Source organism: Gavia stellata, chromosome 23 (genome assembly GCF_030936135.1).
Source record: "Gavia stellata isolate bGavSte3 chromosome 23, bGavSte3.hap2, whole genome shotgun sequence".
NCBI classification, from domain to species: Eukaryota; Metazoa; Chordata; class Aves; order Gaviiformes; family Gaviidae; genus Gavia; species Gavia stellata.
In genome coordinates, this window is record NC_082616.1 from 8,829,642 (window position 1) to 8,853,878 (window position 24,237).

The window sequence follows — 24,237 nt, forward strand, 5'->3', positions numbered from 1 at the left end:
GAGGTAGACTTACTTGGTAGTTTGGAACTGAACAAGTGCCAAATACAAATACAATTCAGTAACTATAAGTCTTAAAAAGACATGCTCTTAATGTGTGGAATAGATGAGAAATAGTGGTGGTAGGATGAGGATGCTGGCTGTGTTTTGGGTCATGTTATCTCATGTGTTCTTGAGATGCCAAGATAATACTGGATGCCAAGATAATACTGGATACATGGCTTAAATTGTGGAACTGATATATTTGAGTCGGTGTTCTAGATTTTTGTTACTTCAGTGCTTGCAGGCATGGTAGTACTGTTTGACTGGTTCCTGTCATCTGAGAAAATGCAATAACTATAGCTTGATACATTAAAATGCAAAATAAAGTTTCTGTCTGTAGCTGTGCAATCAACTTCAAGTATTCTAGTCTTATTTTTTCCTGAGTTGTGTACTTCTGAAGACTCCAGAGGAGAAGAAAATCCTTCATCCTAACAAATGTGTGTCTTTAGTTCAACCTCTTGAAAATATTTTCCCTTTCACTGAGCCAAACTAAAATTGTGAAATTGACTTGTATCCTCACATTTTGGGGGGATTGAGTTAGTTGGCTTTTACTTGTCTGATTTCTTTTATACATCAATAGACGAGGAACCAAACAGATTTAGCGTACTGTGGCATTTGATTCATCTTGGCCTCAATGGTGTGGGAGGGAGAATCAGTGTTTCATCTCTAACCCAGTTTCATCTGGTCTGTGGTGGTGGTTGGATTTTTATTTTTTTGGCTGATGATACTGGCTGGTACAAAAGAACTGCTTGAGAGCTCATTCAGATGGTTTGATTACCTGGGAGATAAGACGACTGGTTAACTTGAGGTTTCCTTGATTCTGACTCCAGTCATTCCTTTAGTTGACAAGATTTTCCTGTTTAAAGTGTAACTAGTAAAATAATGGGTGCAGGAAACTGAAACTCAATATAAGAAAGTAATGCTTAGTAGCAAAGCAATTCATGCAGGTTTTAAATTAGTTAATTTTACCTTACATCTTACTTCATAAAACTTAACATGTCTAATTTGATTTGTATAGGAAATACAGCTGACAAATCTTACTTTTGGTTAAGGTGAAACTAAATCCACTTACGAGAAAATACTGTTTTACTTTTGTAGCAATAGCAGCGCTTAAGAGTTGAAGTTAAGAGCAGACCTGAATTGAACTGTCAATGAATGAAATAGTGTTTTTGAAACAACCTGCCTGAAAGTTCTTGGAAAAATAAAATGATGTCCTTAATTACAGAGCCTGAACTGTAACCTTTCTTGAGATTTTTTTTTCCCCCCTAGTTGTACCTCAAGTTGTACATCGGAATGACTTGTTGGGCCTTGAGGTTAGCCAGGGTTTTGTAATTGCTTCTGTCTGAATACCGGGAGGTTTTAGCTTCCAACCTGGAATTCCATATACAAGTAGGAAAATATGTTTTCTTCAGATGTGTTCTTTGGACTTGAAACTCCATTCTTAAGTTTGCTTTTATTTTAAAATAGCTTTTAGTCTTGAGCTCTTCTGGCCCTGGTACCTTTTAACTTGTAAAAAGTTTTTCTGTTCCTTAGGTGTCATTGATTTTGAAGGTTGAGGACTGTAAGTGCATTTGGAAGGTTCATTTGTATCTTCCCATAATTCTAAAACAGGAAGTGGGCAAAACGATTTACGTGTCTAAAATACTTACGTGGTTACTCTGCTTTTTCTTGTTGTTGAATTTTTTTTGTTTGCTTTTGGAGTTAGCACATTGAACCAATTGATGACCCGGTTATCTAGACAAAAGTGGAATTTATGGAACACAATTGGTAAAATTCAGTTAAATGAGATGCCTGGCCTGCATGTTCAGCCTTCAGACACGTTTAGCAGTAGACCATAGCAATGGGTTAGACTTGCTCTTTATAATGTATTTAGTCTTTAAGAGAATGCTTTGGACTGTTCTTACACATACACAAATGATGTGATATGTGGTTTTCATTCAAACCTTACGGAGGCTCCTTTAATGAAGGTGGGTGGCATATTCCAGAACATCCCCTACAGTGGTGAACTTGGTGTATTTTCAAAGTATTGTACTGTCATTCTCAAGTAAAAATTCTCAGTTTATTGAGGTGATACTAAATTGCTTTAAACTTTGATACTCTGTAGAGTTGGTCGTTTAATAATGCTTGTAAAGGATGTCATTTGATTAAAGTGCTAAGGTCTCAATAGAATTTTCTGTTACAGTGTGAAAACCTGCCTAGAAATAAAGGCTTCTTGGTCTTCCAATTCAGTGATACGTTTTATTAATCCTGCAGTGGGAAATGAAATTATGTTCCCGTGAACAGAGTGAGCTTGTCTGGAGTGTTTTGAGTTGGAATGGATAAGCACGTCTTCATTATGAAACCTGAATTGCTTGTACAACTTTTCTCATTTTGAAATGGGAAAAAAAAGTGAAGCGTTCAGAGAGAGATGCAGTTTAGTGGCTCACAGGAAGGTTGTGGAGTTAAGTATAAAGCTTCTGATGTGGTGGAAGCTGCTGTAGAAGAGATTTTTCTGTGGAGTGATTAGCTATTTTAATGGAAATTTCTGGCCTGCTTCACGAAGAGATGTTTTCTGATTCTCTGTGTAATGAAGGGGGAATGAACTACATGGCACTTCTGTGTGTGTGGAGGAAGACAAGCTCTATGCTCTTTTTAAGAATTTTTGTGAATTAGTGGAGGTTTGTTTTGTGCTGAAAAGCAAATACATAATGGGCTGATAGGGTTCACCACTAATGGGGTCAATATGGGAAAGCATTGTTTCTTAAGACTAAAAATAAAATGGTATTTTGACCACATTTTGTGACTACTTAAACAGTTGAGTGTAAGTGTGTATGCATACAAACATCCCTGGAGGGGACAACTCAGCTTTAGGATTTGAAATTCTAATTTTGGTTGCAAAATAATGTTAATTTCCTGAGTTACATTGTCCACCTGCTTCACTTATGCCTCTTATTCTTTAATATAAGCAGAGAATTTGTTAATTTTGGTAAACTAGTGTAAACTCACATCTGCAGCACCAGTTATGGTAACTTTCAACACTTGTTTGTGCTCTGTAACTGCATAAAAGGATGTGCTTCTATGTCTTAAGTGCAATAAGTGGTTTTGTCTACAGGTGTGTACTCCCTGACTGTTGCATCCATGTTAACGTGCTGTATTCGGTCATGATAAGGAACTCCTCTGAGCTCAGGTTACGCAGCCTAGATGACATGTAACTGCTTCTAAAAGCACATCTAAAGATTAAACTGTAGAATATTTCACACTTCTCAAGTTTAGACAGCAGAACTGACTAATGTTGGATAATGTGATGATCTTCACTGTCCCAGTCCAGCTCTAACCATTGCATAGCTTGGGTCACCTGTGAAAATACTTTCCCTCCAGAAAGTGTTTCAATTTTACTGTAGGTTTGCCTCTCTGTAGAGGAGCAGCTTTCACATAAGGACTACAATATCTGATGTTCACCCAAAACTTTCTAAAAGGCCTTGAATTAATGTCCTTGCTCTATCCTCCTTTTTTTGTACTTACCAGAAAATGCTAAGAGTGGCAGTAGTCCAGGCCTTCTGACAGTGGTGTCCAGCCTTTCTGATAAATAGAACATAGTTTGAGGTTGGGGCTAGGCTGATCTACTACTTTAACTGCTGGGGATAAAGGTGTTCCTCACCTGTGCGCTTTTTGATGTCTTTGAGTCAGTACTGGTGTTTCTCTGGGCCTTTAGTGAACTGGTTCGGGAGCTAAGCTGGCAGAAGATAGTTTCAAAATGGTGTTAAAACTATTGAACGCTTCTGGTAACTCTTATTTTCCTACTAGTTCAGCCTCTGAATAAGTTCTTGAGCAGGTGCCCGGACTGCTAGTGCTGTGTCAATGAAAGTTTGGGAACGGAAAACAGAATCTGCTCCCTTTGGTCACAGTTTGTCATGAGATTAGCGTAGTTGTAATGTCAGATAGTCCTTGAAGAATGTTACATGTGTCCTGAGTGTTGTGGTAGTGTTTTTCTTTCCTTCTGTTTTATTGGATGGTCTGTTTTCCAGGAATGTTTGTCTCTTCCTGTTTGGCTCAGTGAAGGGTCTGAACTTGGCAGTTGTGTTGTTGCCATCTTCAAGAGTTGTTCAGCTGCCTCTGTGATTGAAGGAGACCTTCTAGGCAGGGGTTGTGTGGCTTGTGCATGTCCCGTGCCTGCCTTCTTAAAATACACTTCCTTTTTTAAGTTCTCGAAGCACACTGATTTTAGCAAATCCAGTGGACTGCTACCCTTGAACAGTTTCTTGAACATGTTCAGCTGAAAAATGGTAACTAGCCTATGTGTTGATTTCTGTCAGAGTATAAAGTTGACATATCTTTGTTCTACTGAGAATTATTGTTCATGTGGAATTATAAAGAAATGAGCTATTAAATACGGAGCAGAAACCACAATACTTCAGTTAAAAAAAAAAAAAACAAAACAAAAACAAACCTGGAAAATGCCATTTAAGCCAAAAAAAGCATTAGAGAATTGGATAGATGCTGCTTTTAAGGGATTAAGAACATGACTTTGTTCACTGGATGAAAGACCTTAGAAGCCTGCAGTATGACCAGTGAAAACTAACAAACTTTTTAGGTTGTCTTTTGAGCTGTGGTCACCATTTTTTTTTTTTTTTTTTTTCTAATGGAGAAGCTTTGGGGCTGAGCAGCTGTTTTCATCTGCTGATCTCAAGGCCAGATCAATGGTGCCGTAGCATTCAAGGTCTAACTAAACAGCGTAATACTATTGATGCAGCAAGATGGAAAATATGCAGCTTTATAGTCGGAAGTCTAAGAACAATACTCACTCTAATTCCTCTTTGAAATGCAGAGTTGCAAGAGTAGGCTTCCCTCAGTGGTTTGGCAAACAGAACAGTTTAGCTTCTGGCACTGCAAACCTATTTCCATGCTATTTTGGGGACTTTCATATCTCATTTGTGAATTACTGTAATGCTTCAGCAAAGTTATGTGTTCTTTAGCTTTAAAATACTGTGCCTGGTGATGTCAGACTGATGCTAGTGCTTAGTAATAACTCTTACCCACTGACTGACAGTGGTATTTATTTTGTTCATGACCATTCTCCTGCAGTAGTGTGGATTGATCTTAGTCAATAATGCTGGATAGTTTCATTTGTAATTGGAACTACCTGTAGAACAGCTCCTGTCTAGTATGTATCTAATGGCTTAAAGTCTAGACATAGTTTTTTCCAGATTTCATGAGAATGCAATTACCAAACTGATTCTTTTAATCCTGTTGCTCAGGCCTGAAATGCAAAAAAAAGTCTAATTCTGGTAAAGTCTTAGAAATGTTTTAAAATTTAGAATAGCGGCTAGGAGAAAACAGTGACAACTGTTTTTCTAGAAATCTTCAATGTATGCGTTTTGTCTGCATGAGTCAGTTGACTGTCTTGTTGAAATGATTGAAACCAGATTTTGGGTTCATGAAGTTGAATAGCGAAACATACACCTATTCTAAGACTTCACTATGACAAGAAGATGCTTGCCCGGTTTGAAAGTGTTTAATCCCTGATGTGCTCAGATTGGTCATTGTGTCAAAGCTATGTTGGAGTAGAACTATTAGTAATGTTCATCTAGTTCATGACTCCAGATCCTCTGTGTATGCCTTTTCTTGAAGTCAGATGTTTTTGTACAGGATGGTTTTAGATACTTATATTGTGATGAAAGGTCACTTGGAAAGCCATTGTTACCATGTCTTAAGTAATTGATAGGTTAATGGTGAGGAGGGAGCTGAGGATTAGGTGGCAAAATGAAACTTTAGGCAGTATAGCTTGCTGCAGCAGGGGTATTTTTGTGGTGGAGCTGATAACTCTAAAATAATTTAAAAACATTTATAGAACGAACACAACAAGTGATTTAAATACAGTCTCTGTCCCCAGATTACAAATTGTTAATTTAAGCAAAAAAAGCAAAAGCAATAAACCAGAATTTATTAAGAGTTTTGTAATTCATAGCATCCATGTGTGCCATAAAAGCACAGTAATCCAAATCCAAGTACATCGTAGTATATTTGTGAATGAAGTTTTAAGTTTCGTTCTTGTAAGACTGTGCAGAGAAAACTTGGCTAATCTCTGGCACGGGGTTTCACTTTTAAATGCTGCGCACAGGAATTTCTGTGTTTAAAATGCATTGCCTAAGTAAACTGGAGCATCTCTGAACTTGTACATACAGTGACAATGATCTATCAAAGCTTTCCATGCAATTCTAGCTGCCTGGGCATTAAAACTGGAGTCACGCTTAGAAAGCTCTATTTAGTTTTGGAGTTCACTTTTTGTTAATAAAGCTTTAGTCAAAGAAGATGGAGGACTCTTGTGTTTGTATTTTGTCTTGCCATTGTAAACATTTGGTGGAGGCCATAAGAATATATCTGCCAGCTTTGGAGTTGTTAGGTATGATCTGAAAATGCATAATAGGTACAAATACATTTCACTGAGGGAGCTCTACAGCAGCGTTTGTAAGTACTTATTGCAATATATGTCAGGGTCTGGACAGTGTTGGATGCCATCTTTCCATCTTCAGCCTAATACAGTGTTGTGCAGTGCCTCCAATGCAGGGTTTCTCACAATTCCTTGCAGCCTTTAGGAAGCTGATAGAATGATCTGGTGCAAATTGCTATGAGTACACTCTGATCCTTAGTCTCTTTTCCTTTTGTTTTATTGAAATAGCTTAGGTGTAAAGCCATTTTAAACATCTGAAATACCCTCTTGCAGAATTGATAGAAAGGTGGATTTTTTTTCCATATAGCACACAAGTCAAGAGAGGTGCTCACTGACCCATGTATATATGTTCCTTAGAGGTGTTTCTTTTTTAAAAACATGTGAAGAATCTAAATTCAAAAATATTTATTACTATGTTCGTGATATCTGGCATAGTTGAAAATAAATTCCTAACTCTTCTGCAGGTATTAAAAAATATGTTGTCGGCCTAATTATCAAGACCTCATCTGATCCAACGTGTGTAGAAGTAAGTGAATTCTTTTCAGGGGTGGAAGAGGGAGGGGAATATTATGCATAACCTGACTCTTCTCTTCTCTTCTCCAGAAAGAGAAAGTGTATATTGGGAAATTGAATATGATTCTTGTTCAGGTAAGCTAGAGTTCATAAAGTTTTAATCTCGTTATAAAATCTTTGGCTTTGCGTATGTGTCTAACGTAAGGATGCTTCACTTTTCAGATACTGAAACAGGAATGGCCAAAGCACTGGCCAACTTTTATAAGCGATATTGTGGGAGCAAGCAGGACTAGCGAAAGCCTTTGTCAGAATAACATGGTGATCCTTAAACTATTGAGTGAAGAAGTGTTTGATTTTTCCAGTGGCCAGATTACTCAAGTAAAAGCTAAGCATTTGAAAGACAGGCAAGTATATATATATTAATATCTTAATACATAGGGTAGACTTTGTGCTTGCTGCTTTTGAATGAACACCTACAGCTTGTCTAATTTGATTTCTGAGACTGAGTGGGTTACTGATTTTTCTTTAAAGCAGTACTGTTAGGTGATACTAAACTTATTTGTACACGCAGAAATTTCTGCCTTACTGCAAGCAGCATCTGTTGGCTGATGGGTCCTACCCTTTTAACAGAGTGTTCAGTATTGCTTGTATTTCCAAGCCAGAGTTTGCAGGCACAGACTTCAAGCTACTTCAAAATATGCATTACTACCATGAAATTTGGTAAAAGCCATGTGGCTTGTGAATGCCTCCATGGACATAGGTCTTCAGGACCTGTTCTGTGAGCACAGACATTTTGATTAAAGTAGATAGGGTTGTTCATGGAATGTGGAAATGCTTACTTAATTCATTTTTTTACAGCATGTGCAATGAATTCTCTCAGATATTTCAACTGTGTCAGTTTGTGATGGTAAGTCTTATTTCTTTAATGATGTTTTTTAAAATTCCCCCCATAATGCCTAACAATATCATAAACACTAATGTTTGTTTACAGGAAAACTCCCAAAATGCTCCCTTAGTTCATGCGACTTTGGAAACTTTGCTACGATTTCTGAACTGGATTCCTCTGGGATATATATTTGAGACCAAGTTAATCAGCACACTAATATACAAGGTACTCATGCAGAAATTGATGGCTTTTAAACTTAAAAAAAAAGTTGCAAAAAAGCTTAGTGTACAATGCTCTGGTAATACTCTTTATTATTGTTTTTTCTTCTCTCAATAGTTCTTAAATGTTCCCATGTTCCGAAATGTCTCTTTGAAGTGCCTCACAGAGATTGCAGGTGTCAGTGTAAGCCAGTATGAAGAACAGTTTGTAACACTTTTTACATTGACCATGATGCAGTTGAAACAGGTAATGTTTTTAATACATCTGTCTCTTGACTGTTTAATTTCACAGAATCAGTTTCTGTAGAACCTAGATCAGTTTACAAATTTATATTCATTATAGAGCTCTTGATAAGACAAATATTATTCTTCAGTGGTATTTATGACTTGATCAAAAGATGCTAAGTGTACTTTTCTGACTCTAGATCATAGCTGTATTTCTGCTGCACTGTTTTGATTAATTTAAGAGGCTTTTTGAGTGCTCGGGCTGTCTGATGGAAAGTTGGGAGAGATGCAACAATGTGTACTGCATAACTTGTAAGACCTGAACTGACCTAACTTCTGCAAGTTGCTATTTAGTTTTTGAAACTGATAGAAACATTTGTCACATAAAGCCATGCTTTAAATTTATGTAGTTTGATGAATCTCCTCTGAGCAGTTCAGATTCAGGTACACTAGTTTGTAGCTTTCCTCATTGTTTTTTTATCTTAAGTGAATAGTTGCAAGGTTTTTTGACAATTTTTTCCTCTGTTTGTAATGTTGGTCCATCTTAGAGGCTCTCTAGAACAGGCATGCTTCTTTTAATACCCCTGTTCCCCCCAGCTTCAAGTGGAGGTATACGATTTTTATTTAGCTCTAGTTAAGTTTAGAGGCAGAATTTTGCACACACCAAAGTTACTTTGTGTGTTAGGCAGCTGAACATTACTTCCTCAGTTTTTACAGATGATGCTTTTGATTCTAAATGCAAATATATCTGGCTGGTTTTTCCTCAAAACATCAGTCGAATGCCAAGTTGGGTATTTGGCATGTTTTGTAACCTGCAGGTTATTAGCACGACTGTTGCGTGTGAATCTGATGCAAACTGATGCATTTTTTGCAAATATTTGGCTCTCTCAACTTTGTAAAATTAAGTTGGAGAACAATTAAAACCACACAAAAGCTGGCAGCAGCGAAAGTGTTAAACTTGGTTCTCTGTGTTCTGTAGCTTAATAGGGTTGACTTTAAAGAATGTAGTTCACTACTTGATGACAACGTTGAAAATGTTTTGTTTGAATAGTAATAGAATTTAAAAGCCAACACATCTATTAAGAGGTGCCAGAGTCTCTACAAGATTGCTGAAAACCACGTTCCAGTATCCTTCAGTCTCTTCCGTGCTAATTTCCAAATATTACGGAGGGGATCTTCCATGTTGTTTTAACATAATGATGATGTAATGTTTTCAAACTTAATGTTACTAGGGACACGTAACACATTTTTGGAACATCTTTGCCCGATGCCAGTTGGAAATGTTTGTGATAGAGTATTCTCAAACTTTCCTTGTTTGTAGCTGCTTTTACAAGGAATGGAAAAAGGTTTATTTCATTGGCACTTTTGTATCTTTGCATTTTTGTCGTATTGTCCATCTTGGGATCAAGCATGAAATGAAGGAGCTGTAAGACTTTTTTTGTAAGAAAGCTCTGTAAAGAGGGGATGCCATGAAAAGCAGAGGGCTTTTTTGCCAAAAGAGCAAAGTATTTGTTAATATACAGTAGTCTTACTTCTGTATAAAATGGCAAATTCTTGATTATGTCTGTATTCTTTTTATTAGATGCTTCCTTTAAATACCAATATCCGACTTGCATACTCAAACGGGAAAGATGATGAACAGAACTTCATTCAGAATCTCAGTTTGTTTCTCTGCACGTTCCTCAAGGAACATGGTCAACTTATAGAAAAAAGATTAAATTTGAGGGAAACATTAATGGAGGTAAGTTGCTCAGTTTATCCAGTTTCAAAATGTAGTAAGTGTGTTCTCACGCTCAAAGGATGTGATAGTAGTATAATTTCTAGATCACTATACTGGTAGTGGGTAAGAGGAAAAAAATATTCCTGTTTTCTTCACAGAATTAGTAAATCACATGAATAATACAAAAAACCTTTCAAAGTTTTTGTTTCCTTGTATGCTTCAATGGCACTCTATTTTCAGTGGTCCTATACTGATACAATGTCTGAAGACCATAGGTGTCTGTCTCTCCCTCTTATTACTTGTTCCTCCTTGAAAGTGTTAAGTACTGTTTTAAAATAAATTAATATATTCTTTTTCCATGGGTTTTTACATACTGTATTTTGTGATTAACTCTCATATAGAGAAGGCGTTGCTATGACTTTCATCAGTCTGTGTGAAGCAGCTTGGTTATGTTTTTATTCAGCACTGAAAGCTGGTTTCTAGGGTACAGCGCATGCTGCAGTTCAGTGCTTCCATCCTGGTGTAGCTTCTTGCCTAATTTGCCATGTCCCGAAGTTTAACTGAAAGGCTTTAAGCATAATTCTCAAGGATGATACTCTGTTTCTATGTAATAAAGGCTATGTATGCCAGTAACGCTTAACAGCAGAGCTCTACCAAATGACTATGCATGCTTTATTGTAGTATTACTGGTCTTGGAGGAGGACCTATGGGCCTCAATTATCAGCTATCTTACAGCAGTTGCTGAGAATAACATTTGTAGTTGTCTTTCCTCTCTGCTTGTTCCCTCCTTTTCTTGGAGACTGCTGCAACTTCACTGTCAAAACCACTGGGATCTGTGGAAATTATTGGAAATTCAGCTAAGAATGAAAGGTTGGAAAGGCTTAAATTCTAGGTGACTACTGAACACTCAAGGTACTACCTCAAACTGTAGTGTGGCTAGACGACAAGATTAGGGTTTTTCAGTTGTGCTTTTTTAATTGTGAATAAAAATTTTGCTGAGGGTGAGCTGTTCTGTGATGACTTTTTTGCTATCTCCCTCCCACTGCTAAGCTCCAAGGGGTTGAAACTGGCTCCATAGCCCCTTGAAGCACCACTTCCTGTGCTCAGAATCAAGCCCTTTGCAGGTACAGAGGCAACAGGGTGAGGAACTGCCCTGAGACAGAGATAGAAAAACAATACCACAGTTTAAACCCGAAGACCAGGTTCCACTGGGAGGGGGACATACATCTTGCAGGTGGATTAGCTATAACCTAATGTGTCCACCTGAATTCTAGTCTATTTTCCAGCTAGTACTCTCAATACGTTTATTTTGGAGGTAGCCCTCTACAAAAAACATGTATTAATGTAAGTTGGTTGCAAATACCAAATTGTAGCCCATTTGGAAGAAGGACTAAGAGGAGTATCATTTTTTTTTTTTAAAAAGAACAACTATCAACAGTCCCCAAATAATTCCTGAACTTGCAAGTAGTAAGCTTTCAAAATAACTGTGAATCCGGGGGAGCACAGCTCAAGTTTCTACTTACGTTGAGGCTTTATTAGGAAGACCTATGTAAACAGCTGAAGCTGTTGCATGACCTGTGCAATTGTGTGTAAGTTAGAGTGCAGTTTTTGGGTATTGGCCTCCTCTCTTGTCTGGCATAACTATGTTAAATTCTTCTTTAAAACAGACATTTACAAAAGTAAATTCTGAATGACTTTCAGTCTTGTATAGGGTGGTGAAATGTTTATCAAAGTTCTTAGGCTGGCCTAAAATGGTTGCAAATTTCACTTCTGTAAGTTCTGGTGCAACAGAACCTAGTTCCACAGCTGCTTTAAAAAGCTCTACGTCATTCTAACCTGTTTTTTTTTTTTTTTCCTGCACTTTGGATGTGGCAGATCTTCTGAAATTGTGCCACAGATGCATTGGAGCTGTGTAGACTAGTGAAGGAAGCTACATAAGTTACTGCAAGTGAAATTACCAAGAAAATTGATGTGTATAAGGCTAATATATGGTTGTTTTGAATCCCTCTTTTGACACTGCAGATATAGATGCTGAATCAGGTCTTCAGCATCTAAAATGCTCTGAGTTGCTGTAGTACCGAAGCTATGAAAATGTCTTCACATTTCATTGTTTCATTCTGTTTGTTCACTGGTGGGCTATTGCTTTGATTATCTTTCACCAGGGGACTGAAAAATAAGCTAGGCAAGAAATGTTTGGCTGTGTAGTTCTAATTTCTATAGTTGGTATCTCAGTCTGTCCGAATTGCATCAGTGGCCTTCCCTTCTCTGTCTGCTATGTCTGTTCTGTCAGTAAAGAAGTTGAAAATGTTCTGGTAGACGACTTCTGTGGAAGGCAAGTATTCAGACTAGCTGTTGAGGGTTTTTTGAGGCTCTAAAACAAAATGCCTTCCAGAAGCTCCAGAGGCTGTGAGTTTGATAATTTACAAACAGGCTGATTTGGCTATGGCATTTTTTTTTTAAGATGTCTTTAGGCTACTTTAGATTTAAGAATTGCTACATACTTGGAAAATAACAGTAATTGACAGGGCGCTTTGTTTTTGAGTTGCTCTGCCAGTCAGAACTCTGACTTGTAAGTAATGTCATTGCAATGTTAATGCCTCTTGTTCCTAACTCTTATGTTAATTTGGCATTTTATCAGTATTTGGATAACTCAACTTGAAGCGATGTGGTTTTATCTGTGGATATAATTAATAATCAGATATTTAAACCACTCTTTTCCAGGCTCTTCATTATATGTTATTGGTATCAGAAGTTGAAGAAACTGAAATTTTCAAGATTTGTCTTGAATATTGGAATCATTTAGCTGCTGAGCTCTACAGGGAAAGTCCGTTTTCAACATCTGCTTCTCCGTTGCTTTCGGGAAGTCAACACTTTGATGTTCCTCCAAGGAGACAGCTTTATTTGCCTGTATTGTCCAAGGTAATCCATGCTTAAGTAAAGGTACTGTAAAGGTTTAGATACTGTCCCTGAATTTAAAGATTTTGCTTCATGTGTGGAGTGACGTAAGAAAACTTCTCTTGCTTTGAGTAATTAGTAATTGATTCAACGCTAGTTATTTAATGTGCTGCAATTGCAAAAATACTTCACGATGATACCGGTAGATGACAGGAGTATTAATACAGTGTTGCAGTTTTTAAGATACTTATTACAAATGTAAGACTGATTTTTAAGAAAACAAATCTGTATTAAACTGTTCCTTTAAACAGACGAAGGCTAGAGTGTTACAGTTGGAGGAAAGAAAGTGTGTGTATGTAAAAAGTGATCTTTAAAAGAGCCCTAATATTGCATACTCATTTTGAAGCTCTAGAAAGTGTACCTCATAGGTTGGTTTTTGTGGGGTTTTTTAAACTGCTCAGGTTGTTGGTGGAGAGAGAGAAATCAGCAGGGTCTATTCCTAATGGCTTTTTAGTTAACATGTCTCTGTAGAATCTTAATGTGAGCTAATCTTGTGAAGTGCTGGATATACCCTTTAAATGGGTCAGACTGCCTGACCAGAGTGCTCTGGGAACACCTGTGGAGCTATGTGTGTATTTTCATGTTACAGTTTGATTCAATTTTAGCTTTCCTTTGCAACATACAGGTTCGATTGCTAATGGTTAGCCGTATGGCTAAACCTGAAGAAGTCCTAGTAGTGGAAAATGATCAAGGGGAAGTAGTACGAGAATTCATGAAGGATACAGATTCCATAAACTTGTATAAAAATATGAGAGAAACATTGGGTAAGTGTACTAGCTGCTATTTTTGTGCTCTGGGTCTGTGCAGCCGCATCAGCAGCATATGTGTTACAGAACATAAGCTTATGAGCTTATGATCTGAATTATGTGTGGGCAAAATCATTATCAGTGAGGAGTAGTACACAGACTTGAAAGGGAGGAGGCAGTGTTGGTCTGAAGTTTTCTGTTTTAAGCATGTAGTTTTTGTATAACTCCGTTAAGTAGTAATACACTTCTTAATTTTTGTCTCTTGCTTTTTTCCCATTGAACAACACCTTTTGATACTCTTTTACCAAAACGTTTCAGATCCAATTTTTTCAGAAAGCTGTTAAGTTGGAAGGGTTTTTCTGAAGAGGACTTGCTGGTTATTGCTTCACTTGTAGTGGTAGTCTTGTGTAGACCAAGAACTCCTTAGCAAAAGTGATTTCCTCCTTCAGTAGGTCTTCTGAATACTTTTAGATTTTTTTTTTCAGCATTCTTAAACAAAACACAAAATTCAAGCCTGAACTCAAGCTTCAAAAATCTTTTCCAAAGTTAGTGCTGAGGTCTTATAATGACCTTGCTTGAAAGTACAGAAGCTGCAATTAATTACATACCATGTAGAGAAAAAATTCGCAGGCTGTGAGCGCACTGAACACCAGAATCGGTATTTCTATAGCATTTAATGTAGCAAGTACGTTTTATTTTAGTGTATGTATACTCGTATACCATTATTTTTAGAAGTCTCAAGTTCAACTGTGATGGTTTTATCAGTGATTTGATAGTCCCTATGTATTGTAGTGATAACTTAAGGTTCTTTTGAGGCAAGAAAAATACTTGAGTCCTAACTGCAACTTGAGGGGGCGGAGGACAATTAGAATTGTCACATATTGAGGTCATCAAACCTTATTATACTAAATAAAATAAATGTTATAATACTGAATATTTTTTCTATCAAATTCTTTAAGGGAACAGTGTTTAACAGGTTTATGAACTAAGAGTGGGTGGAAAGAAGCTGTGTGATGCAAAGTGTTTGTGGATTTTTTTTTTATTCTCACCTTTGTACTTGTGATGTAGGTATAGCTAGCGTTGCATTAATTGTTCTAGTATTTTTTCATACGAAACATGGAAAAAAATTTTTTTGTTTGATTTATGGTATTAAAATTACTACTGTATGTCCTGAGCCTTTTGTCATATTCCCAGATTCAGGATTATTTATATGGAAATGCAGATTTAGGTAGTGTTTGATTTCTGGTGTTAACTATTGCTTATAGTGTATTATCTTTAAGATTCACTTAAAAAGAAGCAAGAATGCAGTGGAAGCTGTGTTCTGTGGTGCAGTAAAAATGTATGCCTGAATCTGGCCTTCAATTGCTTTTGACTCGCTGGGATTTAGAATTTTAGATCAGAGGCCCTAATCCTATTAGGGTCTGATGCAAATGTCCAAGTTGTGATACTTGAATCTTCCCACCTAGACTTGTTTAGGAGTACCAGCTCCGCTTTAATGGTGGATTATTGCAACAGCAGACTTAATGACGCTGAAATAAAGAGCAGAACAAAATTGATTGACTTCTTACACACTGTATAATGTTCCCTCATAGGTAGCCAATCCCATATTCCTTATAGACCATCAGTATGTATGCCTTTTGTTAATAATTTAACTTTGCAACTTTACTGATGTGGCTGGTACGTGAGACATCCGTTGATTTATACTTTTCATGTTCCTTGCACGTGGTGTTTTGCTGAGATCCCTTGGAACAAACAAAGATTCTCAATAAAACTTATTGTCCGTCTTTAAAATACAGTTTTAATAAATTTGTGTTTAAATTTTTAGCTCATTCTGTCATGAGCTCAGAAAGAAGCATTGCATTTACCTAAAATTAGGTTGTCTTTTTCTTAAAACAAATTTAACTTTGCCTATGGGGTTGTGATCCAGGTTGTTGCTTTAAAATGTGCCTGTTCAATGTTGATGTCTTTCAGTTTATCTTACACATCTGGATTATGCAGACACGGAACGAATTATGACTGAAAAACTTCACAATCAAGTGAATGGAACAGAGTGGTCGTGGAAAAATTTGAATACCCTGTGTTGGGCTATAGGCTCAATCAGTGGCGCAATGCATGAAGAAGATGAAAAAAGATTCCTTGTTACAGTAATTAAGGTATCAGGGTGCAAAACAAATAGCTTTGTCATGCTTTGTAGTTTATGCTCAAGAAACTTAGGTTTACAAAAATACTGCTGTATGTTCTTAGTAAGCTACCTTGTGCGGCAAGCAGGTTGATAGGAATAATTTAACGGAAAATCTTACATCCTGAATCTAAGGCTGATAATTCTTTAGCCATGAACAGTGCATTAATTCAAATAGTCTTTTCATGGTGAAAACTTCAGGGATAAAATTTAGTTTATGATGAAGTGTTTTTCTTTGGGGATGCAGAAGAGATGGAAAGGGATGGCTAATGAAATAACAGAGTGGCAAAATAACCCACATTTTTAACTAGTTAGCACCCCGCTATTTTGCCGTTTTCCAAATATACATTAGACGAAGTGAATTTTTGGTAAATATGTGAATGGAAGAGTGCAGGAACAAAACATTTTTTCCAAGAGTAATGGACCTTACTTTAACAAGTCATATAAATTCATACAGAAGACTTAGTTTAATTCCTTCTATTTGATGTGGAATCTATCAGTATCAACTGCTCGGTCACTATTCAATGCTGTGAGGTTTGTTGAAGTCCCCCCCTGCAGAAATCTTCAGTTAATTTAAAATGGAGATTCCATAGTTGATAACATGGTGTTCCTGGTTTGGTTGAAACTTAAATAATTGCATCACCCCTTTCTTAACCCACATGGGTTTTTTGTTTGTTTTTTATTTGGACTTTGATCTTGATGGTGGCAATAGCTTTCCTTTATTTTAATACAGCTCCTTGTAGGATTTTTATGCTTGTCTTGTAGTGCTTTTAACTGAAATGGACAAACCTGGAGAGGAAACTAAAAATATGTTATGTTGTAGGATCTCCTGGGACTCTGTGAACAAAAGCGAGGAAAAGACAATAAAGCCATTATTGCATCAAATATAATGTATATAGTAGGTCAATACCCACGGTTTTTGAGAGCTCACTGGAAATTTTTGAAGACAGTAGTCAACAAGCTGTTTGAATTTATGCATGGTAATTATCTGGTTTTTACTTGCTGTTTTAATTGAAAAAAAAATTGATGCCCATACATGCACATGTATGGGGAAAAAATACAAAGCAGTAACTGACATGATTTAATTTAGAAACCCACGATGGCGTCCAGGATATGGCTTGTGATACCTTCATAAAAATAGCACAAAAATGCCGCCGACATTTTGTTCAGGTTCAAGTGGGAGAGGTCATGCCATTTATTGATGAAATCTTGAACAATATTAACACAATCATCTGTGACCTTCAGCCACAACAGGTATGTTTAATTCAGTGTTGTGGATAATTCCTAAAGACTAATCAAATGTTATTTCATGTTGAAATGTAGTAGTGGTTTTCGAGGCTTGAATTATATTCCTTATTTTTTTGTTAGCATGATCAGGTTGCATTACTGAGGTCTCAATTGCAGTGCTTGGAAGGAGAATTAAAGTGCATTTAGTTGGAATTTTGATTTCTGGAATGTTTTAACAAGTAAATAAGATACTGAATCTAGTTTTGTGGTTCTGCTTTGGGAAAGACTAATACCCTACTATAGTAGTATACCTATAGCTCTTGTATTTGTGAAGGGGGGGCGGGGAACAATCCAAAAGCACCTATGTCTTGGAAGGGCACAGCTCGTGAAGTGAGAAAGTGGTGTGCATGTGCGACAAGAAGCTGAGATGTTGCAATAATGTACTGAAACTTTGGGCAGAGTGGATCTAGCATCTGGTAGAAAGGTACTTAAAGGAGTGATGTAATCCAGTCTACAGTTTAAACATGTCTGGTAATATTTAGTTAACAGTTAAATGGCATAAGTCTGAGCTTCCTCACTTCAGGATATGGTGGCAAAATGAAGAAAGACTCCGGGATGTATATAGTGGCATTTGAAGGGAAGGGGATGGAGGTTTGTTTTATACATGATGAAAGGAAAGAACGGAGAAGGATCTTGTAAAGTCAAGAGGGGAAAGAGGTATTTAGGCAGTGAAACCCATTTTCAGCCTTCACTGTCTGTTAGTTCAGAACAGTGTAAAATTTTCCTTAATCCTTTTTAACCTTTCTGTTTGACTACTTCTTGTTCCAATCAGGTGCATACATTCTATGAAGCAGTAGGTTACATGATTGGGGCACAGACAGACCAGACTGTGCAGGAGCATCTGATAGAAAAATACATGTTGCTACCTAATCAAGTATGGGACAGCATAATTCAACAGGCAACAAAAGTAAGCTCATAAATTTTAAGTGTATTCTGTGTTTAGGTAAAGAAAACCTGCCAAATGTTTCCCTTACCCTGGGTTTATTTTTCACATGGCATGACATTAAGTGTACATAGCTGTGGTGGACTTCATTAAACGATGGCTAAAGCTGTGATTGACATGACAGTAAAAGTGTTGTTTTGAGAGAGGAGACTTAAGTGACAAAATACTGGTTTTAATGTGATTTAAGGGCCAGTTTTCTGTTACTGTACAGAGAATGTTTCAGTAGGTTGTTTTCCAAGGCTCCCTTTCACCTGGCTTAGAAGTGCGTTTTCTTTCTGAATAACAGAAAAGTTAAAATGCTAAAAATACCGTTCACTCTTCCTTTTTTCTCTTGAAGTCCATCGTTCTCTTAAAGTACATCTTTATGTCTTACTTTAATCTTCCATTTGTTTCAGTCTTTTCAAAAGACTTTATCTCCACACATTAAAGAACAGTCTTGCACTGCACAAAAGATCAATCCATTTAGAATTAATCTCATTAAGATCGTGAAACTTGGGCAACCTTGAGTTCCTTTTCTTACTGTGGCTTCCCTCTTAAAACAAGAACAGACTGCCTTTCCTTTGGACTACTTCTGACTGTTTTCACCTTCTTAAACCCTCCTTCTTAGTTTTTTCTTTTTTTCCACTAGAGTAATGCTTGTACCACTGCAGCAAAAATACTAATGCAGAAGAGCATAATCAAATCAATTGAAGTTTTATCCTGACTTTCTGTTTGAGGTAGTGGCAAGGGCCATGAAGTAAACAGCAGTATATATACAAGTCTGTAAATTTCAGTGATGTTTCCTTTAACACAGTGTGTAAGATTAAATTATTTAAAGTTATACACTTTCATATTGAAAGCTAAAGGGCAGTTTTATTCACTAAACAAAATGGACTATTTCTTTTTAACAGAATGTTGATATTCTAAAGGATCCTGAAACAGTTAAGCAGCTTGGTAGCATTCTGAAAACCAATGTAAGAGCGTGTAAAGCAGTTGGCCACCCCTTTGTGATTCAGCTTGGAAGAATTTACTTAGATATGCTGAATGTGTACAAGTGCCTAAGTGAAAATATTTCTGCAGCTATTCAGGCTAATGGTAAGAAATTCCACGTTCTTCCTGGAAATGCGGGTTAGCAGTGTATGTCATCAGGTTTCAAAGTACACTCCAAGTAGGCTAATTTTACTGTGTTCATTTTATTGTTCGGGGAAGTGGAGAATGACTGAAAGTGCTTCCTTAAATTTTTTTTTGTTAACAAGATGTTTTATTCCAATAAAGAGCTCCTGACTTTAAAGGGGGGGGAAAACACCTGTAAATGAGAAAGTTTAGGAAAGGTGCAAAACACTGTAGATGCTTACTTAAAATTAATAGGCAACTTGCTGAGACAAAGTTGTAGCATGTGTTCTTTTAGCTTACTCTAATTTTGAATATGAAAAGACTATCTTTAAATAGAATCTCATTCATTTTTTCAAAAGATGTTGGCAGGGTTTTGGTATGATACTGTGCTACTAATAGATTACAGAAATGTAACAGTGGTGAAGATCCCAAAAGTCACGATGACCAGGCTTGCAATCATTGAGAAGGATTTACCAATTACCTAACCTCTCTTTACTAGATAAATTAGGGCCTATGGTATCTCAGTAGAATGTGCTTCTGTAGTAGTTAATGACAAGATTAAATGAGTCAGTTACTGGATTCTGTGTTATTTTCCAGTTTTCTTGCCAGTGCAGATGATGATATTTGGAAATGTGAATGTTAAATAAAACTTGGTAACTGAGCAGCTGCTTGACCTTGAAGTAGCTTCTCAGAATTTAGAATAAAACTGGCTGCAAAATCTATACCTTTTGATTCTGCAGCTCTAATGGCCAGAATTTGTCCTTGTCAGAAACAGTGAAGTTTAGGAAGCACTTGCTAGGACTGTAGTCCTGACGTGCTACTTGATCAGCAACTACTGTGATTGCAGTTGCCTCAGAGTATGTTTTCACAACCAGCTCTATCTTGCCAGAGATGGCTCTGATGCCAGCATGAGTGATCCGACCTTTCTTTTCCTGGCTTCACTCTTCAGGTTTTCCCGTGCGTGTTCTGTAATGGTTGTATGGCTGTGCAGTTAATTAGATCAGGTTTTGCTGATGAGACTACATTGATTTGGGAGTAAGAAACTGAACTAAGGATAAGGTTTCTTAAGGATAGGTGTGGACTTTAAACACAAAGACAAGTGGAAGGGTTATTTCTCTTAGATGAAATTAGGAACTTTCTTGTTCTCTGCCCCGCCCCATCACTTAATGAGGACCAGATGTAAGCTCAGTCCAGGTAATTAAGTGAGTATGTGTGACTTCCCTTGCTTGAAAAGTAAGTTGCAGCTTTGTTCTTGAACTTTGTAAGTAGGGTACTGTCAGTAAATGGCAACTTGGACCTATGGAGCTAGAATGGGGAGGTAGGTTTTTATTTGCACAAAATACGTAAGAAGTCTTTAATAGTCTTTGTAGTTCAGATATAAAAATCCAGCATTCTCTGTTTTGTAATAACAATTTAAGTTAATCTTTTTGTTACACCTTACCCGATTAACTGAAGATTTAAAACTTTTCAGGTGAAATGGTAACAAAGCAGCCCTTGATTAGAAGTATGAGGACTGTAAAAAGGGAAACTTTAAAACTAATTTCTGGCTGGGTGAGCAGGTCCAACGATCCTCAGATGGTAAGTAGATTTATTTTATACAAATAACTTGTAAGACAGAATCGGGAAGAACTCTGGGTTTTTTGTTCTGCTGTTGACTGAATCAGTTGGTCACAGTAACTTCCTTCAGGAGGTCTGTAAAATATAAAGGAGAAAGTATGATCATACAGAGGTAAGTCTGAGCTATGTTTGAGATACTTCACTTAATTTTAGCTGAGAGTAATCTTAAAGCAAATCAAGGAAGTTTAAGAGAACCCTGTTGGAAGCCCTGCTGGATGGATACAGAGGGTGGGGAGTTTATGGAAGGGTAATGCATTTCAGCTTCCTTAGGAGAAGTGTCTCCTGTAACTGAACAATGAACTTTGCTGTAAATTGTATGCTAGAGACTTTGTTCAGTAACTGCATTGTTATAACCATGGCTTACTCTTTCAATTAGGTAGCTGAAAACTTTGTTCCTCCCTTGTTGGATGCAGTTCTCATTGACTACCAGAGAAATGTTCCAGCTGCTAGAGAACCTGAAGTACTTAGTACTATGGCTATCATTGTAAACAAGCTGGGTGGACACATTACTGCTGAAATACCTCAGATATTTGATGCTGTTTTTGAGTGCACATTAAATATGATCAACAAGGTATTTATATTTAAACTTTGGATAAGGCATCTCCCTAGTGACTGAAGACAAAAAAAAATTGGGGTTTTATGAGAGTACTAGTCTTGGCTGTTGGTACATCTCTATGTGAAAGACATGCTTTTCTTGCAATGAAGGGAGGTAGTATGCAGTGAAGGTAGAGTTATTACACAGCTTTCATCTTAGGGAAATTAAGCGGGGGTTCATGCCTTCTTTCTGTGAATATCATTTCCCTATGTGGTGCCTTGTGGATCACCTCCCTGGTGTTTTGCAGTCACAAAGTGCATTTGTGGCACTTGAAGAAATGTCTGCTCAAAGGAACATACTTGTTATGAAGTCTGGCTGTCTAGTTGGATGTCTTAATTTCATTGCCTTAAATTCCTCTGTTTAGCTCTCGATTTAAGTCATTAGTAATTTTTCTGTTCTGGGGACTTGGAATGTCATGCTTCTGGAAGCAGAAGTGTACTTCAGTCAAATGTCAGTGTAGGACTAACCGCTAAAATTCATAAATATTTAAAATTTATGAATATAAGTACTGATCAATCATTTTAAGTATTTCCTCACTAATGCAGTTCTTATGCTATAGTGTGCAATATGTATTTGCTTAATACTCGAGCACTACCAGCTGAATTAGTGCTACTTTGCAATAGGGTGTAGCCAGAAATTGTACCCCTGTAGCAACATAGGTGCTTAACCAGTGTTGAGACCATCTGTCTGTTTATGTGTGGACTGAGTAGTGATTAAGGTTGTGTACTGACAAAATGTGTCTCAGCCTGTCAATGTTGTGTAACTCTAGGAGATGGTCTTACCAAGTTTTGGTGAGGAAAACTGGGGGAAAAAGTTCACTGATAAATGTAACCTTTGCTTTGTATTTAAGGTTATTTTAAACCTGAGGTCTAAATGCTGTTCTATGTCAGCTATTGATTCACTCTACTTAACAGAAGATCTTATGATGGATCTTCAGGAAACTTGACTCCCTTTTTTCCTCCCCTCCTCTCCTTTCAGGACTTTGAAGAATATCCTGAACATAGAACAAACTTCTTCTTGCTACTCCAGGCTGTAAATTCTCATTGCTTCCCAGCATTCCTGGCCATTCCACCTGCACAGTTCAAACTTGTTCTGGATTCTATTATTTGGGCTTTCAAACATACAATGAGAAATGTTGCAGATACAGGTAAATGGAAGTGTTGAATCTGCAGACTTAGTTTGCGGTACCAGATTTTTTTTGGTAGATTGTTGTTTTCTTGTATCTTTTTCTTTAATCAAACTTAGCATTTCAGTAACATGATTCTGTCCTGCATTTGCACAAGAATAATATTCTTCTGTCTCAGCTTCAAGCTGTCAGCCAGGTATACATTAATGGGCTGAATCACTTGGACGCTGTTTCACTCCTGCAGCTGTTTGAGAGCACTGTTGCAGTTTCTGCTTGCTTTCTTTTCCGTGTGAGGGTTGGCACTTCTCTGAAATGGCTGAACTGATGCAACAGCTCACTGCTGCTGAAACTGGTGTTACACTTACACTTTTGTAGTGCTGCCTGCAGTGTTTGACTTAATACCTCAGTAAGACAGTTGCTCAGTAACTACCGAAGTCCAGCAGAAAAGTGAATGATTGGGGTGGGGGCTGAACTCACGGTCTAGGAGCGAGCCCACGGCATAAGGAAAGGGAAACACCTTAGATTGTTAAGAAGGCGGATTATGCTTCCTTTGGACAACGGCAAGCCGTTTAAACTTAGGATGAAATTTCATGGAGCAGCTGAGTGTATCACTTCATTTAGCAGACTTGAGTAATTAAGAAGCCCTCCAGAATGACAGTTATCAAGGGGGACTAGGAGAGGCTATATAAAAGTCTTAAATTATAAAAACATTATTTTTTTAAGATCTTGGTCTTAGTGCACTTATCTTGACTACTGGATAAACAAAAAACCTTTGTGAAGCCATTTAGTTCTTAGCCAATTGTCTTGTATCAGTGTTTGGAAGGAATGGGGATAAAAGATACCTTTCAGTTCCATTTCACCTAGTAAAGTAATTGAAGTTTTCATGTAATTTGCAAAATTAAAACATTTTCCCTTCTTCAATTCACAAACACTTATTTTGGTAGAGGGTTTCTCACCCTCATTAGTACCAAGAAGGTGATGTGATCAGTTCTTTATGCTTCTGTCATCTAATAATGCAAATAAAATCGGCATGCCATGTCAATGTGGCTATAGTCCTCTAGTGGCTACTTGAGGAAGTTCCTGAGAAGATAACTGCACATGCAATACTTGTCTTTTTGGTGCCTGTCAGAATTTCTGGAAATATTTATATTGCTTTGCAAAAGGCAAAAATACACACAGAGGTTTTAATATTGTTCTGTTGGTAACTTAGTTTTTAATGCATATTTTCTAGGACTTCAGATACTTTATACGCTACTACAGAATGTTGCACAAGAAGAGACTGCTGCCCAGAGTTTCTATCAGACGTATTTCTGTGATATCCTTCAGCACATTTTCTCAGTTGTAACAGACACCTCACACACTGCTGGTAAGAATGCATATATGTGAGCCAGTTGATGAAAACCAATCCTTTTGAACATCAAAATCATGTTACACATCCTCTTCTGAATAATAACTGCATATGTATAACTTTGGTCTGTTCAGGTTTGACAATGCATGCATCAATCCTTGCATACATGTTCAACTTAGTAGAAGAGGGAAAAATAAGTACTCCATTAAACCCCGGAAATCCAGTGAGCAACCAAATGTTTATTCAGGAGTATGTTGCTAATCTTCTCAAATCTGCGTTTCCTCACCTGCAAGAGTAAGTGTGCTGTGATTCTTTAATACT

General features: G+C 37.2%; 1 protein-coding gene across 1 annotated transcript in view; it reads left to right on the plus strand.

Annotated features, from left to right (window-relative positions):
• Window positions 1-24,237, plus strand: part of XPO1 (exportin 1) — a 38,750-nt gene that overhangs the window by 13,452 nt on the left and 1,061 nt on the right. Inside the window, exons 5-23 of the mRNA XM_059828412.1 lie at window positions 6,931-6,992; window positions 7,070-7,114; window positions 7,202-7,383; window positions 7,838-7,886; window positions 7,971-8,090; window positions 8,202-8,330; window positions 9,891-10,049; window positions 12,750-12,947; window positions 13,609-13,747; window positions 15,701-15,882; window positions 16,732-16,888; window positions 16,999-17,162; window positions 17,968-18,102; window positions 19,029-19,212; window positions 20,702-20,808; window positions 21,224-21,418; window positions 22,421-22,589; window positions 23,800-23,934; window positions 24,051-24,210. Coding sequence (XP_059684395.1) covers window positions 6,931-6,992; window positions 7,070-7,114; window positions 7,202-7,383; window positions 7,838-7,886; window positions 7,971-8,090; window positions 8,202-8,330; window positions 9,891-10,049; window positions 12,750-12,947; window positions 13,609-13,747; window positions 15,701-15,882; window positions 16,732-16,888; window positions 16,999-17,162; window positions 17,968-18,102; window positions 19,029-19,212; window positions 20,702-20,808; window positions 21,224-21,418; window positions 22,421-22,589; window positions 23,800-23,934; window positions 24,051-24,210 — 2,671 coding nt within the window. The remainder of the gene's footprint in view (window positions 1-6,930; window positions 6,993-7,069; window positions 7,115-7,201; window positions 7,384-7,837; window positions 7,887-7,970; window positions 8,091-8,201; window positions 8,331-9,890; window positions 10,050-12,749; window positions 12,948-13,608; window positions 13,748-15,700; window positions 15,883-16,731; window positions 16,889-16,998; window positions 17,163-17,967; window positions 18,103-19,028; window positions 19,213-20,701; window positions 20,809-21,223; window positions 21,419-22,420; window positions 22,590-23,799; window positions 23,935-24,050; window positions 24,211-24,237) is intronic.